The sequence below is a fragment of the Panthera tigris genome, chromosome F3, assembly GCF_018350195.1.
Source record: "Panthera tigris isolate Pti1 chromosome F3, P.tigris_Pti1_mat1.1, whole genome shotgun sequence".
Classification (NCBI taxonomy): Eukaryota; Metazoa; Chordata; class Mammalia; order Carnivora; family Felidae; genus Panthera; species Panthera tigris.
This window is the reverse complement of record NC_056678.1, coordinates 30,289,777-30,310,161: the sequence shown is the minus strand read 5'-3', so window position 1 is coordinate 30,310,161 and position 20,385 is coordinate 30,289,777. Positions and strand designations below refer to the sequence as shown.

The following is a 20,385-nucleotide window of genomic DNA, read 5'->3' as shown; positions in this document are numbered from 1 at the left end:
GAGAAAGTTCGCAGGCATGTTAAGACAGGAAATGGGCAACTGACACTTATTGAACCCACGCTATGTAGCATGTACTGCCACACCAGTATTTTATTACTTTAACAAATAATAAATCGATACCAAGTACTAAATGCATGCATGATGAGAAGGGACAGAATATGTCATCTCCTTTAGAGCCCAGGAGAAGTGGAGAATCTTGCCAAGCAGAAGCAGCATGTGAATGAGAGCAATGCACCCTGCTTCCGTGCCCATCCAAGGCTCCACACCTGCAGACCGCCTGCCACGTGCATTCTGGAGAAAACACAGCTTTGAGAATGATTTATGCTGGAATCTGATGGAGCCAAGTGATCCTAGGCCAGGCTACTCCAGACAAGATAGCCCATCAAAAGAAGGTCGAGACCCATTTTCGGTCCTAGGGGAGAAGCATGGCCATGGCCAACTCCCAGGCACTTGGCAGAGGTCAGTTGTGGCATTCAGATGGTCCTATAGTTGTCTAACTTCAGGCCGGTCCCCTGACTTTTCTGAGCCCTACTTGCATTCTCTGCTAAGTGGGGACGATGATACTCACCCTGTGGGACAGACAAGGGTTGGAAGTAATACAACGTGGACAGGATAGTACCCAACTGTTCTAGACTGAATTGTATCTCTCCCGCCTCCAAATTTCATATGGTGAAGTCCTAAACCCTGAGTACCTCCAAACGTGACCTTATTTGGAAATAAGGTTGTTGTAGCTTTGATTAGTTAAGATGAGGTCATAGTGGAATAGGGTGGGCCCCTCATCCAAAGTGACTGGTATCCTTATAAAAAAGGGGAGATTTGAACACAGAGACAACACAAACATGGGAAGAATTGTCACGTGAAGGTGGAGGCAGAGATCAGGGTTTTGCAATCATAAGTCAAGGAACCCCAAAGATTGCCAGCAAACCACCAGAAGCTAGGAGAGAAGCATGGAACAGGGTCTCCATCACAGCGCTCAGAAGGAGCCAATCTTCTGACACTTGGATCCTGGAGTTCTAGCCTCCAGGTCTTTGAGACGATGCATTTCTGTTGTTTAAGTCCCATACTTTGTTACTGCAGCTTGAGAAAACGAATCTGCCAACCACGAGGAGCCCATCATCATCCTTGATAATTGCCACGGTGTTTTTTTTTTTTTGCCTCTGATTGCCTTCCTGGTGGCTTTCCCCAAGGCATCCAGCAGGCAACCAGAACCACCATTTGGAAGGATGCACAAAAGGAACGTGCTGGTGGGGGGGGGGGGGAGGGTCGTGGGGGGTGGTGTGGAAAGACCGGTGCCAAGACAGAGAAGTGATGATGATTTTCCCTCCAAGTCTAAATGTCTCCACCACGTGCAGCTCAGCCTGGGCAGAGTGTCTACCAACCTCTCCTTCTTCTCGTGTCCCCGTGCCCATCTTCTGCTCCTCCTCTGCTCACATGTCTGCTTCATGCCCATCTGTGCTGTGGGGTCTTAGAGAAGACTATTTCTCTAAGTCCCAGCAAGGCTCCTGGATCTGCCAAACAAGGATGCCTGGCTTGGCGGAGGGATCACAGAGAATTGTCATGACAACTCCCTAGGCTTGGGAAGCGCTTCTGCACAGTGCTTTCTTCTCCGTTGGCCCTTGGAAGAGTCACACAGGGCAGGGAGATACCTGGAGCAAACGCGGTTTCTAGGAAGGTGGGACTGGGGGCTGGGGGTTGGCAAGCGGCGAGTAACTTTCAAGAGTGAGGAGCAGGAAGCAAGATGGTAGTACTGTGATTTCTTCAAAGTGCTGTGAGCCTGGGGGTGGGGAAGCGGGGACTGGGTCTCCCGGTAAGGCTTGGGAGAGTTCTGGAACACAGTGTCTATTTTTCTTTCCTCCTTTCCCCTTCTCGTTTTGCTCCCTGTCTTCTGCACATTTCCTCTCCTCCTTAGCTGGGTGCTTATGGGGCCAGCCTTATGTTGCACCCGCTGAGTCCTCCCGTTCATCTGGTCTGGTTCCCAATGTGTGATTTAGTGGTGGTGCGTGCCCCGCACACGAGCAGGAGGTGGCGGGAGGGGAGAGGGAGGCGGGGGGAGAACCGTTTGATCTGCTGAAACGCACCTTAAGAGCAAACCCATCCACATTACGGAAGGTATCAGCTGGGTCCTGCCTACAGTTATGTCAAACAAAGTGTGCTGCGAAGTGCCAACTCTCCCTTTGTGCTGTGACACCAAGAGCTGCCAAAAGATATTAAAAAGCTTGCATGAACTAGGTGATGGCAGCTGTAACTATCTAAGTTATTGCCTGGCAGCTGCAGCACTGCCTCACTGCTGCTGGCCGCCTTTCTAGTTGGTTCTCCATTTGTTTGCCCTTTCTCTAGCAACCGAGAGCCCCGAGCCTGCGGTGGGCGAGTGGCCGCCAGCCCCTTGCGCCTGCGGTAAGGGAAGCTTGTGGCCCCGCCGCCGAGGAGGGACCCCCCCCCCACCGGCCGTGACGTGGCTCCTGGGGAGAAGTGGTTTCTCCTGGCTGGGCCCCAAGCCTAGTTCTGCATCGGTCAGCTCGACTTTAAGGAGCCTTGGCCGAGCGGATGCACAGAGCAAGTACGCACGCCCAGGCGCAAGCACCAAATGCAGCTTTTTGTATTTGTGTGTGTGGCTTTTTTTTTTTTCCTTCCCCGTTGGCTCCGAGTGAGCTAGAACAATATCGCCAGCTCCAAGCCCTGCCAGTCCTACATCTGCTCCCTAAAACCTCCAGCAAATAAGAATACGGTGGGGTTGTTTAACCAACACTTACAATATACACACTTTTCAGCTCCTCTCCCCCTGGGTTGCCCAGGCTCGGAGATCTGGATGCTGGTGGCAAAGGGTTGAGAGATAAGGAGCTAATGATCCCTGTGGGCATCTGTCTCTGAAGCCTCCTTCTCTGGCATGTTGATCTGTGGCATAAAATACATTTCATTGTCATGGGCTTCGGGGAAGGTGTCTGTACCGAGCTGTTTTTTTGTATTCTTCTGTTGAGTTTGGTCTTTTCAGCTGTCTGTTAAATAATTCATACAGCTCATGAAAGTAATATTTCTGGGATGTAGGGGGTTCCATTTTTCCAATTCCCTTTCACTCCATCTTTTTTTTTTTTTTTTTGAAGCGGTTGTGGGGAGAACTTGGCAGGCGTGGCCTGGGTGGTATAATAAAGCCTTCTGTCTTTTCCTCTCACCTCTCCAGCTCAGGCTGGGAGGGCAGGAGGGGTTGTTGACCTTCAGTGGGCCAAGTCAAGGTGAAGGCTGAGGTTGGAGTTTGGTTTTCATCTCAGAGTTCAGCCATAAAGAGATCCAAAGGCATAGGCCTTTTTAAAATTCTTGTTGTGAGGGCCTTTTCCTTCAATATTCTCCCAAATGCTTGCCCAGTGCCTAGCATGGGACTTTACCCCTGGTAGATAATGGCTGTCTAGCAAAATGGATTGAATTGAGGCCATTCTGGAGGAAGGCAGGACTCAGCATTCCTAACCTCTGTTATGATGAAGTCAATCAAATAACCACACTGGCCATTTTGTTTACGTGCACATGTCAGGGTGGTGTTGAGGTTTTGTCAACGCAAAAGCCGTGTCTTGTTCTAGAATGAGTACAACCTTTCCATTACGGCCCAGCAGAGCCCAGACCTGGGTTTTACGTCCTATAGAGTGCTGGCCTCACTTTTGGCACTGGATTGTGGTTGAGCATTTGTCTATAACCCTGAAAGTTCCCTGAGAGCAACGACCAGGACTGCTTTGCTCATTACTGGAGGCCCAGCACCAAAAGCAATGTTGGACACCTAGCAGGTATTGTCTAAGTGTTTGTTGAATGAATATGGAAAGTTGCGCATGATGTCATATACAACCTTCCGGAAAGTCTGAGGTGGGAGGGAGGTTTGTCAGAGCCTCCCCATCCCGCTGGATGCCTCCTTTGTCCTGGATCTCCTCAGCTCCTGAGGTGTCCTTGAGGAGCTCATGTCTAGGTGCTGTGGCCATAATCTTCTCTCAAGTGTGGGTCTTTGGAAAGGCCCTGAAGACTCAGGCTCTGGAGGCAGATAACCACCCACTTGTTGGCTCTGTGACCTGGGGCAAAGACTCCATGCCCTTATCAATAAACTCTAAACCCATCTCAAAGAATTACTGGAGTGTGTTATAAACCGAATGTTTGTTTCTTCCCCAAATTCATATGTTGAAGCCCTGACTCCCAGTGTGGCTATCTTTCGAGAGGGAGTCTCCCAGCAAGTAATTAAGGTTAAATGAGGTCATAAGGGTAGGGCCCTTATGCTACAGGGAAGAGGTGCCAGAGAGCTCACTCTTTCTCCTTCTCTGCATGCTCAGAGGAAAGGCCATGTGAGGACATTGTGAGAAGGTGGCCATCTACAAGCCAGGAAGAGAGCTCTCACCAGACACTGAATTGGCTGGAACTTTGATCTTGGACTTTCTAGGCTCCAGAACTGTGAGAAAACAAATGTCTGCTGTTTAAGCCTCCCAGTCTATGGTATTTTGTTATGGCAGCCCGAGCTGACTAACATTCAATGACATAAAAACAGAAATCTTAGCACAGTGTTTGGTACATAGTCAGGGAAACAGTATGGAAGTCTTTGTCAAGTATTTATGGTCTACCAAGGACACGAGGCTGGGGTGGGGGGAAGGGTGGAGAGAGCAGAGGAACCTCCTTGGCTATATTGGGAAAGGACTGGGAATGGTTTTACATGAACCTGGGAAGGTTGTGGAGGAGGTGGGATTTTAGTGGGCGTGACGATGCTTGAGGTCTTTGGAAGGCAGAGGTGATGGGAGGCCTTTCTGACCCGAGGGACAGACAGACGAAGGCATGGGAAGGGGCGGGGACTTCTATTATTGAGGGCTGACTGTGTGCAAGACCTGTGCTCTGTGTGTCACACACGTCCCTTCACTCAATTCTCTAGTCCCCCCGGCCTACCCATCCAGTAGGTAGCACCACTCCCAGGCTACAGACAAGGCAGGTGATGAGAAGGGCTAGAATTTACTGCACACTTGCAGGTGTCTGGGTACATGTATATTCTCCCTGGGTCCTCACAGCAATCCCATGAGGTGCATTGTGGCATCATCCTAATTTTATAGATGAGGCCATCAAAGCATAGTATGGTTGAGCGTCTGGCTCAAGGTCACGCAGCTAGTGGTGCTGGCAAAGGTATTAGACCGGGCAGGCCAACTGCTGAGGCTGTTTTTCGTCACGTACATTTATGTCTGGGTCAGGCTTTGTGCTTCCTGGGGGCTGAATAAATGGGTCCAGATCCCACACTGGCAGGACTGAGACTTGAATCCAAACCTTTCTGCTGTATCACACTGCCCTGGAGGCAGGAATGTGATCCCTAAATAGTGGGGTCTGCCGAAGGAGCAGCGGCAGTAATGGTAAAAATGGACCAGGAGAGATGATGACGTAGCATAGGGAGAGAGACAGTGTCTGCGCCCCGTGGGGGTGGGACGCGGGAAAGCAGCTGTGGTGTGTGCCGGGCAAAGTGGTGGGGTAATCTTCACAACAGCCCCAGGAGGTTGGTACGATCATTATCCCCATTTTATAGATGAGGAAACTGAGACACAGAAAAGCTAAGAGCCCTGCCTAGGATCACACTAAGTGGCAAAAGGCAGGATTTGAACCCAGATGAGGTGGCCTCTGTACCCATCCCTCCTGTTTTGCCATGCTGCCTTCAGTGGAGCCTGGATGATATTACTGGATAACCTGGTGGGGGGGGGGTGGTTATAGGCAAAATAAAGAAGACAGAGGGAAAATATTGCATGTCTCCTTGCTGGCAGAGGACCTGAGAAGGTTAGGTGTCCCCTTTATCAGCGAGGCTGGTGCCAGTACGGGCCTTGATGCTGCCTCGGGGGTACTCTCCCTGACCCAGTGCTCAGCAGATTTGCACTGACGACAGTAGACGTCACGGGACTTGTGCACCCTGGTGATGCTTGGGGTGTTTCCAGGAGGCCCCTATTTCACCTCGGCAGATGCCACGGGGCTCTGTGTGGTATGGGAGTGAGCATCATGGCTACTGCCCTCCCTCGGTACTGACCTCAGCTGGTGGCCTTCTGCGAACCACTGTTTCAGATGCTGCTGGGCTTGGAATCCAGCCGGCTCTTTACTAGCTGTCTAACCACGGGCTAGCCTCTCTTCCCCGTGTGTTGGCTTCCTCACCTGTGCAGGGTGGATGGTCATCATACGTCGTCACGGTGCTGTGGTGGGGGGGGGGGGCGTACACGAGGTGCTCAGAGCCATGCTTCATACCTGTTACCCAGTATTAATCCTCATGGCCCTGTTCCCATCCCAGCCGCTCTGGCTGTCTACATGCTTGTGACTTGCTCGCCACCACGGCGTGCAGGCTTCGCGGCAGCTCTCCTCTCCTGGCATCTCCATCACTGACCTGCTGGGGCCCAGCAGCAATTCTGAATGCACTGGGTGAACTCCCTGGGTCTCCTCCGGGGCCCGGTGGAGCTGTGATCTGTCCGGCTGAGTGGCTGACCGTCCGGCTGAGCTGTGATCTGTCCGGCTACTGCCGTACGTAAGGGCTGGCTCGGCCCTTCCGTTCCACCTCTGGTTCTTCACGACCGTGGGATTGTTTGTTTTCTCCCGTGTCAGAAGGTGTCACTGTCTTTTTCTTAGCCATCTTTGTAGATGTAACAAGTGAAGTCACCAAGGCCTTCAGACAAAATGAGAAGAAGGGATCCGAAGACAGCTCTTGTATCCTTTCCCTCCCAAACTGCCTCGGTATTAAATAACTATTACTGGAACACCTTTTGTGCCAGGCTCCGGGGACCCAACACAGACAAACTGGACACAGTCCCAGCCTACAGAGAGCTTTCAAGCCCAGGAGGGGGCCCGTAAACCAAATGTGAAGAGGCTGTGGCCGACAGTTAATCCGATGTCCCAGACAAAGTTCTGCTGAGCGGGCTTGTCCACAACAGGTTTGCTGCAGGGAGTTGCGCTCCATATGCCAGACTGACCGGTGTTTGAGGGAATTGTATAGCATGTTCTGTTTTGGTGTTACTAAGCACATTGCAGGGCTTGGTAAAACCCCTGGATTTGAGTGGTGTAACTTTCATTGCAATTGCCAAGGCTTCCAATTAGCTGTAGGTGGAGAATCCGCTTTGTAAATGGCCCAGTTTTTAGTCTCAGACTGACCGATTCCCACCACCGTGGCTTGCCCACGTCACCCGTGCTGCCTTCTCAGGGACCCCACTTGGCATATCAAATTTGTCCCACCCAACAAACATTATTCATAATGAGCCTACTGTGTGATAGCCACTGTGCTGGGCCTGGGAACTGTAAGCTGAATCAGACACGAGCGCCCAGAGGCTGATGCAGCTCAAAGAATTTGCAATGTTTCCCCGAGAAGTTGGGCATAAACAATTTTTGTAAATCTGTTTTTAAGCGTATTAAGAGAGTTTACTTTTGAAAAGAATCTTCAAATTCAGTGTTTGGATTTTCTGTACACTGTGTGTGTGTCTCGAGGGTGGGGCAATCTGGAACTCATGGTAGCTGAAGCTAAGGATAATTAGGAAGACAGTGGCACAGTGTCCCTTCTAGAATGGAAGGGGCCCAGGTAACTGTCCAATCCAACTGCTGGATTTTTACAGATGAGACAATTCAGACCCCAGGACATGACACGAATGTCTCTGGTGGCTGAACTGGCCAGTGGCAGAGCTGGGGCTCGTGTCAAATGCTCCCGTCTATGTGCCCCGATGCCTTCTTACACGGCGAAACCAGTTGTCCAGGCTTTCTCGTTTCCAGGTTCCCCCCTTCGGTGCAAAGAAACGGCCGTATAACCTTTCCATAAAACCAGACGGGGCTGTTTAATCTCAGGCCAAATTGCCCCCCAAAAGCACTGGTCCTTGGGGGCCCGGGTTCTGCCACTCTCCGTCCACTTGGAGCTTTCGTGCAGAATTTCAACCCCGCTGCAGCATTTGGCTACTTGCAATCACTCCGCTCCAAGAGATTGTGTGATGCTGACAGTCCTCTTGTGCCCAGAAATCCTACTAGAGGAGGAAGGACAGATGCAGCCACCACTGCCCTTGGTGGGGGAGGCCATCGAACAGAAGGGCACGAGAGCAGGGACATGGCACACGAAGCCTATTGTCCCGGCCACGGCAGCCCTGGGCACTTCAGCGCCTGTTCTCCTGGGCTGCTACCGCTTGAGGCAGGTGGAGCACGGACGGGCATGTGGCCCTGGAGGCCGCCCCTGCCAACAGCGGCCCCGGTGGGCATGGGGAGCAGGAAAGGGCCTGGCGTGTTCTTCACGCAATTCCTCACTTATTTGGACTAGCAAAGTACTGACTTCGGGAGTTTGACTCTTCTGGCAAACGAGAACCCGAGGGCTTTGGTGAAATGAGGGGCGGACCAAAATCAAGAGCCTTTCTTCAGAGCTCTTAGAAGCTCTTTAAGGGATGACTAAAGATTTTGGCTGTGTCCTCGTCACCCCCAACTCGTCTCTCTGGCTGGGGTCCTCTGCTAGTCCTGGGAAAGGTGATGCCCTTACTGCACGCATTCAGAGCAGAAAAAGGGGAAGGGGCCGCTGGGAAGATCTCGCCGTCATCTGGAAGATGCTGATCTTCAGCTGAGCGCCTGTAAAATGATAACCGGCCTGGCCAGGAGGAGAGGGGACAAAACCAGATAAAAGAAAAGCCCCAAACAAAGAGCGTTCATTTCAGCTCCTCTGTCTTCTTTCAGAGGAAGACTAACTACATGATTGTTGTGAACTAGAGTCAGGACCATGGGGACCAGAACGTTCTCTGCTGATTTTCTTTCTTCTCCTTTTTCTATGGAGGGGTGTGTGGAGAAATAGTGGGGGGAAGAGAAACTTGTTGAAGAGAGCCGAGCAAACAATGGCTGGTGAATGCCAAAGCTGGCAGTCAGTGGTTCTTAATGTTTGAATGGAAGTGGCTGGAGCTCGCTTCCCCCCCCCCCCCCCCCCCCCCTCCACGGTCCGTGTTGCCAAGAAAACATGGAGTAGCTGTTTTAAGCATTTACAAATGGTAATGTACCAACAGCTGGTCTCAGTCCAACCGAGCTATTGTAGGGGTATTAAAAAGACAGGCCAGAGTTGGAGATGTACTGCCAACCTCCCTTGCAGAGTTGGGGAACATTTTCCTTGGAAAAAAAAGGTCTTATATTCCTGCAGAGATCGACAGGACGGTTCCTCCCGTGGAGTCAGTGCCTTGCTTGGCAGAGGAGGCCGCGCGGGCAGGCGAGCCAAATGCTTCGGCGACAGGGAAGCTGGGAGTCAGGGGGCTCGCGGCGGATTTATCAGCGCGGCCACGCCGCCTCCCTGCCCGCGGTGCGACGCGATGCGTGTGCGCGTGCGTGTGGACTGGGCCGTCCGCGTGGCCCGGGCCGTGTGGCCTCCCATGGCCGGCGCGTGCGCATGAGCCGCCGCCCCGCTACGCTACGGTCCCCTCCTGCTCCGTGTCTCGGCTGTGTGCTCCAGATCCATCGCGCCTTTCCTTTTTGCTCAGGCCAACGGAGGGAGGAGAAAATCTGAAAACTCCGTCCTCCCTCCCCGCCTCCCACCTCCTGTGCCCCTCGATGGCACAGGGAGGCAACTGAGGGAAGGGCAGCCCACCTTCCCCCCCCTTCCCCCCCGTTCTTTGTCACAACTCCCTCTGTCTGGGGCACTCTTCAGGGTTTTGTTCATCTCAGGAAATTGTAATACACAGAGCATGCTTCTTCGCTAAATGTAATTACCAGCGGCCCTGTGTTTATGGATGAGGCATGGTGGAAAGTAATAGAAAATGATTATTTTTCGTTCTGAAGGCCTTCTTTATTAGTGGTGCGGTAGGGACGTCAGCTGCCTTCTCTGAATGGCAATGCAATGTTTTGCTTTCCCCAGCAAGATAAACGATCTTATTTGTTGATGTTTGGTGCTTGAGATGACATTTATGTGAAATAAAAGGGACCAAATTAATAATAAAAAAAATGATTAGCCAGACACAAATGAAAAATGTACATCTCTCCCCCACCCCAGTTAAGTTGTTTGTATTTACATGCTATTCACAAATAATGGCAAAATGCCCAATAGTTGGATGGCAAGGATTTTTTTTTTCTTTTACAATCATATGGCTTGATTCCGTTTTCCAGATCTTGTCTGAGAGCTGCTATTTGAAATAAAAATGTTTGCATCCGTTTCCTCATTAATCCTTCCGTTGTAATACAACCTGCTGCAGGGAAATGGCAAAACAGATGCAACAATGAAAATTAAAAGGGATGGACACTTATCTTGGGCTATAAAAGCTGCTAACCATGTAGGAACTAGAGAGGCTTTTGGACAGAAAATATGGCAAATGATAGAAACAATCATCGGACTAAGAGTTTGCTATTTGGAAAACTCTGGTGGGACATTTCTCTGCTCGTAACGGCTGGAGGATCACTCCTCAGCTCAGTGTACACCAGAGAGAGTGCTTGTCTGCTTTGCCTTGAGGCCTGTCTTCAATATTTGGTGCGTCTACCCATCTGGTTTCTCATTGGGCTGGAATTTTCTCGACACGAAACAAGCGCTTTGCAAAGAGTCTATAGACCTCCTATTTTGGGGGCTCCATATTTCGCTTGGAAATATTGCTTCCTGCCCTCTTGGGAATCAGAGGCTCAGAGCAAAGCTGCACTGACCTTGGTCTTTATTTTTACAACCAAACACATTGTCTCCTGGGAAGGTGGAAGGGTTTATGGCACGAGTAGGGGTGAGGGAGCATGAGTCCACATTGCTCAGACGACTTGGTGAAAAGGAAGAAGGTTCAAATGCACCTTTTTGGGAATACGTGATACCAATTTATGTCCCAGTCTGGGTTTTTTTCCCCCCTATATAATTGCCTGATGTTACCTCATGCTTCTATTCAACTCCTGAATTCATAGGGATTTGGGGGCGTAAGTAGATTCAGCGTTTTTGTGTGTATTTATTGAGCATCACCTGTTTGCAGTCTGGGCGTAATACACAGAGAGAAAGGCAGAAACATGGTCTTTGCCCCCGTACAGCTTATAAACCTCTTGGCGGAGACCGAATTGGCACAATTAAATAGACATAAAGACAAATAGCCAACCTGAGTGGTGCACACGGGAGTTGATGTGTGGGATGTGGGATGAGAACATGACTCAAGGCAGAAGGTTTATGGTGTTGGAGCCCTGCACACAATGCCGAGGGCACGAGGCAGTACCACTTGCTGATGGACCAAACAAACCCTGGCCGGTGACCTGGACAAGTGGAGGGGATAAGGGCCCACACGTGTGGAATGTTTGTCCAAATATTTCATGCTTCCTGTGACTAGCCCTTGGCTTGAGTGACACAATGGAATTAGTTTTGGGTCAGACGGAGATGCATTTCAGACCTATCTAGGAGGTCTGGTGGAGGAACACTAGTGGTAAAGAGGTTCTGCAGCTGGGTTAAGTGTTGGCTCTGACTTGGCCTTAATCTTTCAGTATCTCCGTTCTCAAATCTGTGAAATGGGTAGAATCATAGTGCCCACTTTATGGTAACAATATGAGGGTTAAATTATAGAATATAGCACAGGGCCTAGCACCAAGCACATGCCCAGTAGATGTTAGCATAAACAAAGAACTGTTCTTATCCTCTCGATATATCTGTTTTGTTTTCATTTCTATTCTCGTCTAAGATGCAGGTCCAAGTGTGTGTTAATTGTTCTACTTAGGATCATCATGACGAGGGTGATGCTTCCCTTTTCACTTCAAAGGGAGGCCCACTCCAAATTATGTAGCTGAAGGCAGGAAGCTAGGGCTGAATTACCTCTCACGGTCGTTTCTCAGAATCTGGTTCTTGAATCTTTCGAATTCTGCTGCTTCAAAAGCCTTAGCAGGACTTGGCCACAGGGAAGTGTGCCTCTTGGTGAGTGGGTGGGCAGGCAGAGGTTGATTTGGCACAGCCCCCAGGACAGAAAAAGTCCCACTGATGATGTAGTTGGGAGCCTGGTTCAGTTGAAAACCTGTGGAAGCATTTTTGTCAGCAGAACCAGTGATCTGCTCCCGGTGCTGCCGAAACCCGCACTACTAGGCAGGAACTCAGTAGCCCAGTGTCAAGGTGTGAGGACTGGCGAATGCAGCAGAGGGACCAGGCTGGTGCTGTGTGAGCAGAGATGGATCAGAGGGCGGGAGGAGGAGGGTCAGGGCCGGGGACATGGCTCTTGTCAAGCTAAACCTTAGGGTAGGTCCTAGCGTGGCGTCCTCGTTCATCACTAACTTGGGCGTGAGCATTGACAGTTACACCCAAATTACAGCCTCGCAAATGTTGATAGGTGTTAATAATGAGCTCCTCGAGGGAAGCGCCACAGCTTACCCATCTTTGTATTTGATTTCAATGGCACTTGCACTTCCTGGCCCAGAGTGGACTCTTGCTATCTGTTATTAGGTGATTGACTGTGTGAGCACTTCGCGTGTGTGCTGTGCAGAGGAAAACTGCTCCCGGAGACTGGTGTTTTCTTGCCAAGTGTGCCTCCAATACCGATGTGGCTAGAAAGAAAATTCAGGAATTCTGATTTGGCGTTCATTTCGTTGGGCAAGTGAGTCATTTCTAGAACAAATTTCTGTGCCTTACGTGTGGATGTCAGCCTTTGAAAAGGCTAGCCGGATCTTTCTTTTCCTTTCTGGGAAGGGAAGGATATGTGAAATTCAATGACATCTGCTGAAATTCAAACATATTTTTATTTATTCATGGCCATGATCAGGGCAGAACCTCTAATTTCAACCAATAATTAGACTTGACAATAGATGTGGAAATAAAACATTTTTGCTGAATTCACTTGTCATTCCTCCCTGCTGTAGCTGGTGTAACCCAGATGTCAGCTGTCCCCTTATTTTTCTCTTGGAGCTCCCTCTCCCTCAATCCGTTCATACTAATGCTTTAGTGAGCCTTGTGGCATTTACTCAGGGTTCCGTGGGGGAGACACGGAGAGAGGGCCAACACTGCATTCTTCACAGTCACCCACTTAAGTATCTCCTGAGGTCCAAGAACAGTTTTCTAAAGGCACTTTTATTGCTGCTCTACCGAGACTCTCTTTTTCTTTCTCGTCCCACATACCCAGAGCAGAGGCTTCAATCCTGCACCCTCTCTGCCTCCACCCCCAACCTCCAATCCCTCTCCTTGCTACTATTCCATCATTTATTTCATTCCCAGTTGAATGCCATCCTTCCTGCTGCCGTTCACGGCCAATTTAAAGACTTCCAGAGCAAAAGCCCCACCGGCCTTTGCAACTTGACTAACAGTCCTTCTGGAAAGACTTGGAGAATTGCCATTTTCCACACTGATCATACAAGTGTTTATTTAGGCTTTTTTGCTCTGTGGTCCTTGGAATGAAAGTAAGGATTCTGAGATGGCCATATCTGTAGAAAGTTGTTGCTGGCCTTTTCCTGAGCTTTCAGGGGAGTGACGGGGTAGAAGCTAGAAGGTAGGGAGATGGGGGGTGAATGGGAGGTGACGAAGCAGAGACAGTGGGAACAGATGATACTTTCAGGATGTTTCCTTGTGGAGAGGAGAGAGACGGAGCAGGATGAGGGTCAAGAGAAATTTGTTCCACGAAAGAGGGAGATGCCAGCGCATGTCCAAAAGGTGATGAGAAGGAGGAAGTAGAGAGGAAGAGGCTGAGGATTAGAGAAAAGAGGGGATACTCACGGAACAATGTCCCTGAGAAGGGGGGAGGACATAGGGCGCGGAGCACCGGAGGAGGGTCTAGCCACAGAAGAACACAGATGCGTTGGGAAGAGGGAGGGCAGAGGGTACAGGGCTGCGGACAGGTGGGCAGTGGGGCTGGGTGGACGGTGACCTCATGGTAGGCTACGTGAGTGCAGTCTGAAACTCTTTCCAGGTAGGGGCTATGCTGTTGGTGGTGGTTGTTATTTACCACGTGTGTTTCCGGGGCCCACCTGCCAAGCTGGTCTGCAGGCTCCCTGTGGACAAGCGTCTTCTCCGTGGGCTGCCGGATCCAGCTCCTGCTGGTGCTGATTGTTAAATCTTTAGGAAGTTTGCAAGCCAGTCGTTAAAGCGCTGGTAGCATGCAATCAGCCGTGGAGAGAGAGTGTGTGCTCTACGGAAACTGGCAATGACTACAAATCAGAACCTTTTCTTTCCCTGGAAAGCTGGTTCTTAAACATTCAGCAGCACACCATTGCTTTCAACTCTGGTGCTCACCGTTTGCTGCACCGCTTGACCTGTCCACCTTGTTGAGCGCGCCGCCCTGTACCTCCTGGAGTGCACGTAACGGCGTTTCTCTGCCGGGCCTCAGGGCCTCAGTTTCCCCCACTGTTCTCCGGTCTTTGCAGCCTGCAAGACCAGGTGGAAATAGAACACGTGTGGAGGGTGCACTGAGAGGGTGCACGTGGGGGCACATCGCTGAGGGAACGGCCACCGGGGTGTTCATACCGTTCTGCAAGAGACGTTCCCGGTGGCAGTGCCGCGACTCTGTCTACCCACCGGCAAGGGTGGCAAACTTTGGCTTTAATTATTTATTTCTGTGCCTGCAGGCCGACTGAAGAGGGATTTTCCCATCCCTCTCAGCTCCATAAAACACCTGCACGGAAGCAAGCCCTGCGGCTGTCCGGTTGCTGTGGATGCGGGTGCTGTCAGGGCCTTGGATGCTTGTAACTCACCAGCAGAGCGGCTGGCGCAGGCTTCCAGGAGAGGCTCTGGTCTTCCCGGGTCCAGAGCACTGCGGCGGGACTTGCCTCCCCCCGCCCCTCCCCCTGCCGCAGCTTCCCACAGCTGCTCCTGCCCCGCTGCCTTTGGCCAAGAGCAAACATTGGGGGATCTGGAACTCAGGACCTGAGATGTCACGGGTCTACAGTCCAGGGAGTGTGATGAAGCGGAGAGGGCCCCAGCTTCGGAGTCTTACAGGCCTAGGGTTGAGCGTGGGTTCTGACAGATAACACCCCAGTGACTTTGGGCAAGGTATTAAATCGTCCAGCCTCGGAGTTCTCCTCGGCAAAGGATTTAGTGCGATCATGTCTGCCAAGAGTCTGGCATGTGCTAGGATCTTAAAGTGTTGGTTGAAGGGCCGGTGTGGGACTGAGGGCAATTAATTAGGGATTCAGTAATTCCCTGACTCTAGGAAAGCCCCTGGACTGCTGCTCTCCTCTGGTCGCTAGTCACTGACACTTCCAATGATGCCCCACGTCTATATGCTTCCATCGCATGCTGGCACTCAGTATAAGGGTGGACACGTTTGGGGGCACCTGGGTCGCTCAGTCAGTGAAGCGCCTGACTCTTGGTTCTGGCTCAGGTCACGATCACACGGTTCGTGAGCTCGAGCCCTGTGTTGGGCTCTGTACTGACAGTGCGGAACATGCTTAGGATTCTGTCTTCTCCCTCTCGCTGCCCTTCCCCTACTTTTTTTCTCTCTCTTTCTCAAAAGAAAGAAACTAAAAAAAAAAAAAAAAAAAAAAAAAAAAGAAGGATGGACACATTTTATGGTGCTGGAAACCAAGCAGGAGGTGAGGTAGGGAGCAAGAGCTGAAAGCAATGGTGTGCTGCTGAATGTTAACAACCCACTTTTTGGGGGAAAAACCTGATTTATAGCCATTGCCAGTTTCCGTAGAGCACACACTCTCTCTCCACGGCTGATTGCATGCTACCAGCGCTTTAACGACTGGCTTGCAAACTTCCTAAAGATTTAACAATCAGCACCAGCAGGAGCTGGATCCGACAGACCACGGAGAAGATGCTTGTCCACAGGCAGCCTGCAGACCCGTTTTGCAGGTGGGCTCGGAAACACACATGGTAAATAACAACCACCACCAGCAGCAAAGCGTTTAAGAATAGTTATAAAGCGGCACAAGGCCACGCAAAGAAACCATTTACATTTGAGAGTATTCCATAAAAGGAAGGATCAGAGCTGAGTCAGGCTGGCATTCCAGATGAGAAGGACCTCAACGGAGGGAAGGTAGATCTTTCAGAATGGGAAAATGGCATTCATAAAAGCTCAAAAGAGAGGTCTAGAAAATCCAGCTCAGGAGTGGGTTGGGAACAGCACAGAGAAAGAGCAGATGATGAGTTGGTGGCCTGGATCCTGGGCTCTGCGGTCTGAGAAAGGCAGTTTTGAATCCCGGTTCTACCGCTAACATAGGAGATTTATGGCCCTAATTCATAAAATGGAGATGCCATCTACCTTCTAGTGATGTTGTGAGGGTTAGAGATAATACAGGTAGAACGTTGGCTCAGTGCCTGCAGTTAGCGAGGGCTCGATGAATGGCAGTCATTAGTGTTGCCGTTTGCCTTGTCTAGCTTTTCATGCCCCAGTGTCCCCGAGTGTCCTACATACCCAGTGCAGGCCACGGCATGTCCCGGGAGCCCACCTAGAGTACTCTGTCTGACCAATGACATGCCTCCGGGCCAAGGCTGGACAATAGGGCATTTTCGGATTGTTCTCTGTCCCTGCCCTTCCTGACTCTGGTGTCATGGGGCAGCTTTGAGAAGCTCTGGTGTCACTACCTTCTCTTACATGGTGGAACCTGTCACCTTGAGGCTGCTGTTCCCTGGGCCCCCTTTATCTGCTCATCCTCTCCTCTAGGCGGGAACATCAGGGAAGCTGCTGGCATATGGGGATCCTTTGGTTTGTTCCATTTATGTTTACTGAACACCTGGGCCTGGCAGTGTGCTGGTCACTGAAAAGCAAGATGAATAAATGGAGCATAGTTTGGCCCTCAAGGTCCCAAACGGTGGTGGCAGTGAGGGTGCTCAGCTGTGTTAGTGTCTACATGTCAGGACAAAGGAGCACATCTATACCACAGCGGACTTGGGCAAAGCCTCCACCTTAACCTGGACATCAGACCAGTTTGTGGGACGTGTCAGCAACTCCGGAAACCCTAAAGCCTTCCACAAAGCCCTGTATAAATTCTCAAAACACAAATCCTTTAGAGCAAGTCAATGTGAAATCTATCTTCATCTTTTGAGTAAGGGGTGCCAGAAGTGTCCAACACATCAGATAAGATGTTGCTACCAAATGGTTGGGGACTGCGTCGGGACAGCAGGTCCCAAACGTCACCCGATGCCCTCCCCCATTTGGATGGATGACTCTGCTGCACGTGAGCCCCTGTGTGGCCCTTTGTTCAGGTGACCCAACTCTGACATCAGTTAGTGTTTTGCAGATGACTGTACCCCTGCTCTTTCTTCTCTCTCCCACTTGTCTCATTTGTTGTCCTATTTCCCTCCCTCCCTCCTCCTCCTCCTACTCCTTCTTCTTTTTCTTTGTCTTCTTCTTCTTCTTTTTTTAAAATTCTTCTCTCAAACCTTCAAGGGGCTCTTATAGGCACCAGTTAGACTCTCTGGTTTTAGGGTTAAAGAAATTGCTCATTCTCAGTTAAATTTGTGATGCTTTTCAATCTGTAGAACAAATTTTTGGTTCCAATTTACTAGCATTCCATGGAGAAGGATGGTCTGTCAGCAACAAGGAGAGTTTTAGAAAGGTAAGAAATCTGAGGTTTGAGGGGAGGGGTGCTGAGGCTAGCATAGGAGTCAGGAATGCACACACACGTGTGCGCACACACACACACACACACACACACACACAAACAAACACACATGCCCTCTGAGTTAGGGCAAAATCAGCAGAATCTAGGTAGGCTGGCAGGTGATCTGAAATTCTGGAGGTCAAGACAGAGGGGTAGAGAAGAAACTAGAAAGGAATTTAAGAACCAAATGGACTCAAGCTTCAAAGGGTTAGGCGGAGTAACTGCTAATTGGGAACCAAAGGGACAGGGGCAGGGCCAGGGGAAGGAGAGGTTATGATGTGGATCCATGCTCTGGGGAGAATTTCATGCCAGTCTGGATCCCCAATGCAGTAGAAATTCTTTGTGTTTCCTGCCAGGGCAATGCTAGGGCAGTGCTAGGGGACATCGAGATGAGCACAATGGTAAAAACCTATGAGAATGCAAAGAAATTGTCACCGGCTTCTGACTTTTATGTCTGACTGACTGTTCAGGTTGGTGAGTGACCGAACATTTTTGGAGTGACCTGCCATGCTTTGGCCAGAAATACAGCTCCGTCTGTGTCACATTGGTGGGGACATGCACCCTGAGCTGTGTTTTCATTAGTGGGATGGGTTGTGCTGAGCTGCTCGCACTTCCTTCTCGGTGGGATTATGACCCAAGACGTATGCTTGTGACACTGGATTCACAGGACTCCCTTCATGGATTTATTTTAAAACTTTTGGGCTTTGAAACTGGTATAATTGTTCATGTTTTCTTCTTTCCTTGACCATTCAGAATCAAATCGCGGTCCATTTCTTAGTGTCCATTTCTTAGTCCATTTCTTACCTCTTAGAGCATCATTTTATTTATAATTCACTTTTGGGCTCATCCTGTTTTCTTCCCTTATATTTCCCTCACTTATCTTTCCTAATTTCTCTGTGTATGTAATCCACCTCAGTTCTTTTAGAAATCACACTTAGAGTTAAATAAAAGTGATCCTATAATGTTTTGCCTCTACATTGAATACATGTGTATCGAGAGCCCATAGGATGGTTTGCGAATCCTTGAAATCTCAACAAACAATATTGAGAGCTCTCAGGGCTAGATTTCAATGAAAAGGTAAATGGGTGCCCTCAAGGAGATTCTAGTCCCAAGTCATAGATAAAACTGATCGATTCGAGCTAACAGAATTGTTCAGGTACAGGATTATAGAGGTAGTATGAATGGAAAAGTTTAGCTTGGTCCTAAACCCATTTAGGAAACATTATTGAATACCTACAATGCTTGAGGCACCGGATTATTTCCTGTGGTAAAGCTGTTGGGCCACACAGACAATATACATCTTGGTCATGGCAAGGGTGTGGGCTGGGCCAGCTCTCTGGAGGAGGTGACTTGTGAGAGTGTGCTAGCAGGACAAGAGTAGACTAGAGTAGATCTTTGGAAGCTGGAAGACGCGAGCCTTAGCCATTGTGAATGCTTTGAGTGCCTCCGGCATTTTCTTCCTCATCTATCATAGAAGGCTTTTTGGTCAGGTTAAGGAGGTGAATGTTCCCTCCAAAGACTGCTTAAAGTCCCAGATTTTTTTCTGCTTGTAGGCAGTACAATTTGCTCTGATCACCTTCCCTTGCCTCTGTCACCTCCTTTTACACGCTGACCAGGTCTTGAGCCAGACAGCCTGTGGGCCAGTAGGTACACCAGGCAGCCAAGCCTCACCTACCTATTGCCATAGAAGCCCAGCTATGAACAGCACTAAGATGCCCATCGCTGTTTGGAAGAGGGGAGCCAGGGTGGGCCAAGACGGCAGATGGCTAAGAGCGGCATGCTGTTTTCGGGCCCCTCTACCTTTGTTACTGGTGCCATTTGAAGCTGCTGGTTACTGTTTTTAGCTTGGCTGTCCATGGGCTTGAGGAGGGAGCTTTGGTAGTCACTCAGGAATGCAGGGTATTTTTAGCGAAGAGATTCTGCTTCAGGCATGCGCATTGTGTTTCTCCAATGTCAGGTGCGGTAGAAGAGGGCTGGCCACTGGAAACTTGGGGGATCAATCAGATTGGCTGAGAAACTCACAGAAAAAAGAAGAAGGGGGGGCAGTCACGTATGATCAAGACCCTCTGGTCCGCTGGGATTTTATTTTTAAACCTTGTCTCTTCATTCCTCTTCAGAATGCTGCCCAGGTGAATCAGAGGTAGACCCCAGGAAGGAAGAAAGGGTGGGAGAGAAACTGCCCTGGGGTTGAAGAGCTCCCCAACAGAACTCCGAAGCCGTGGAAACCACACGTATTGGGCCCGATCACGAAAGAACAGGTAGTAGTGAGATGAACACTCACTGAGACATTTTCTCGAGCTTGAAATCAATTGGTAGTGATTTATTTTTTAATGAACTCACGAGAAAGATGGAGTGAAACGAGTGTTTGCCCAAGCACGCCTTCTCCTCGCTCTAGCGGCGTACGATTTTCACAGTGGCTACGAATCGTCTAGCTGAACACATTCCTTTCCTTCTCTTCCCCGACTGACATCCCCGCCTCTGCCTCCTTCAGAGACGGGGAAATCTGAAGGCCAGGGAGTTTCAGTGACTTGTTCAAGGTCATACTAGTTTGGAACTGGAGCCCAGGTGTCCAGATGCCACATTGCCTGTTTTCTATATTATTTCTATATGGCCTGTGTTTATTGTATTGTTGGGAATATCTCTGTTGTCTACCTTTTGTTCTTATTTTAATGAAAACATTACACGGGAACTTAAAAGGCTGCCCGAGAGAGAGGTAGGCGAGGATCATGCTTAGCGTCTGGGAATTACGAGAATGTTTTAGCTCCTTTCCCGGCTACTTTTGTTTGTTTTCTTCTGTGCAGTGTAGCTCCCATTGACTGAGCACCCAAGGCACTGTGTTGGGTGTCGCCACGTGGATTATTTTGCGAACGCATCAGCCTTCGAGGAAAACATCAGACCCATGTTTCCAAAGTCTGAATACTGAGGTACAGAGGGGTTAAGTGGTTTGCTCAAGAT

General features: G+C 50.0%; 1 protein-coding gene across 1 annotated transcript in view; it reads left to right on the top strand.

The window, feature by feature from the left end:
* RPS6KC1 (ribosomal protein S6 kinase C1) overlaps positions 1 to 19,650 on the top strand; it is a 317,520-nt gene extending 297,870 nt beyond the window's left edge. Inside the window, exon 16 of the mRNA XM_042976412.1 lies at positions 19,548 to 19,650. Within this exon, the coding sequence (XP_042832346.1) occupies positions 19,548 to 19,621 (74 nt within the window). The 3' untranslated portion in view covers positions 19,622 to 19,650. The remainder of the gene's footprint in view (positions 1 to 19,547) is intronic.
* The last annotated feature ends 735 nt before the right edge of the window (positions 19,651 to 20,385 follow it).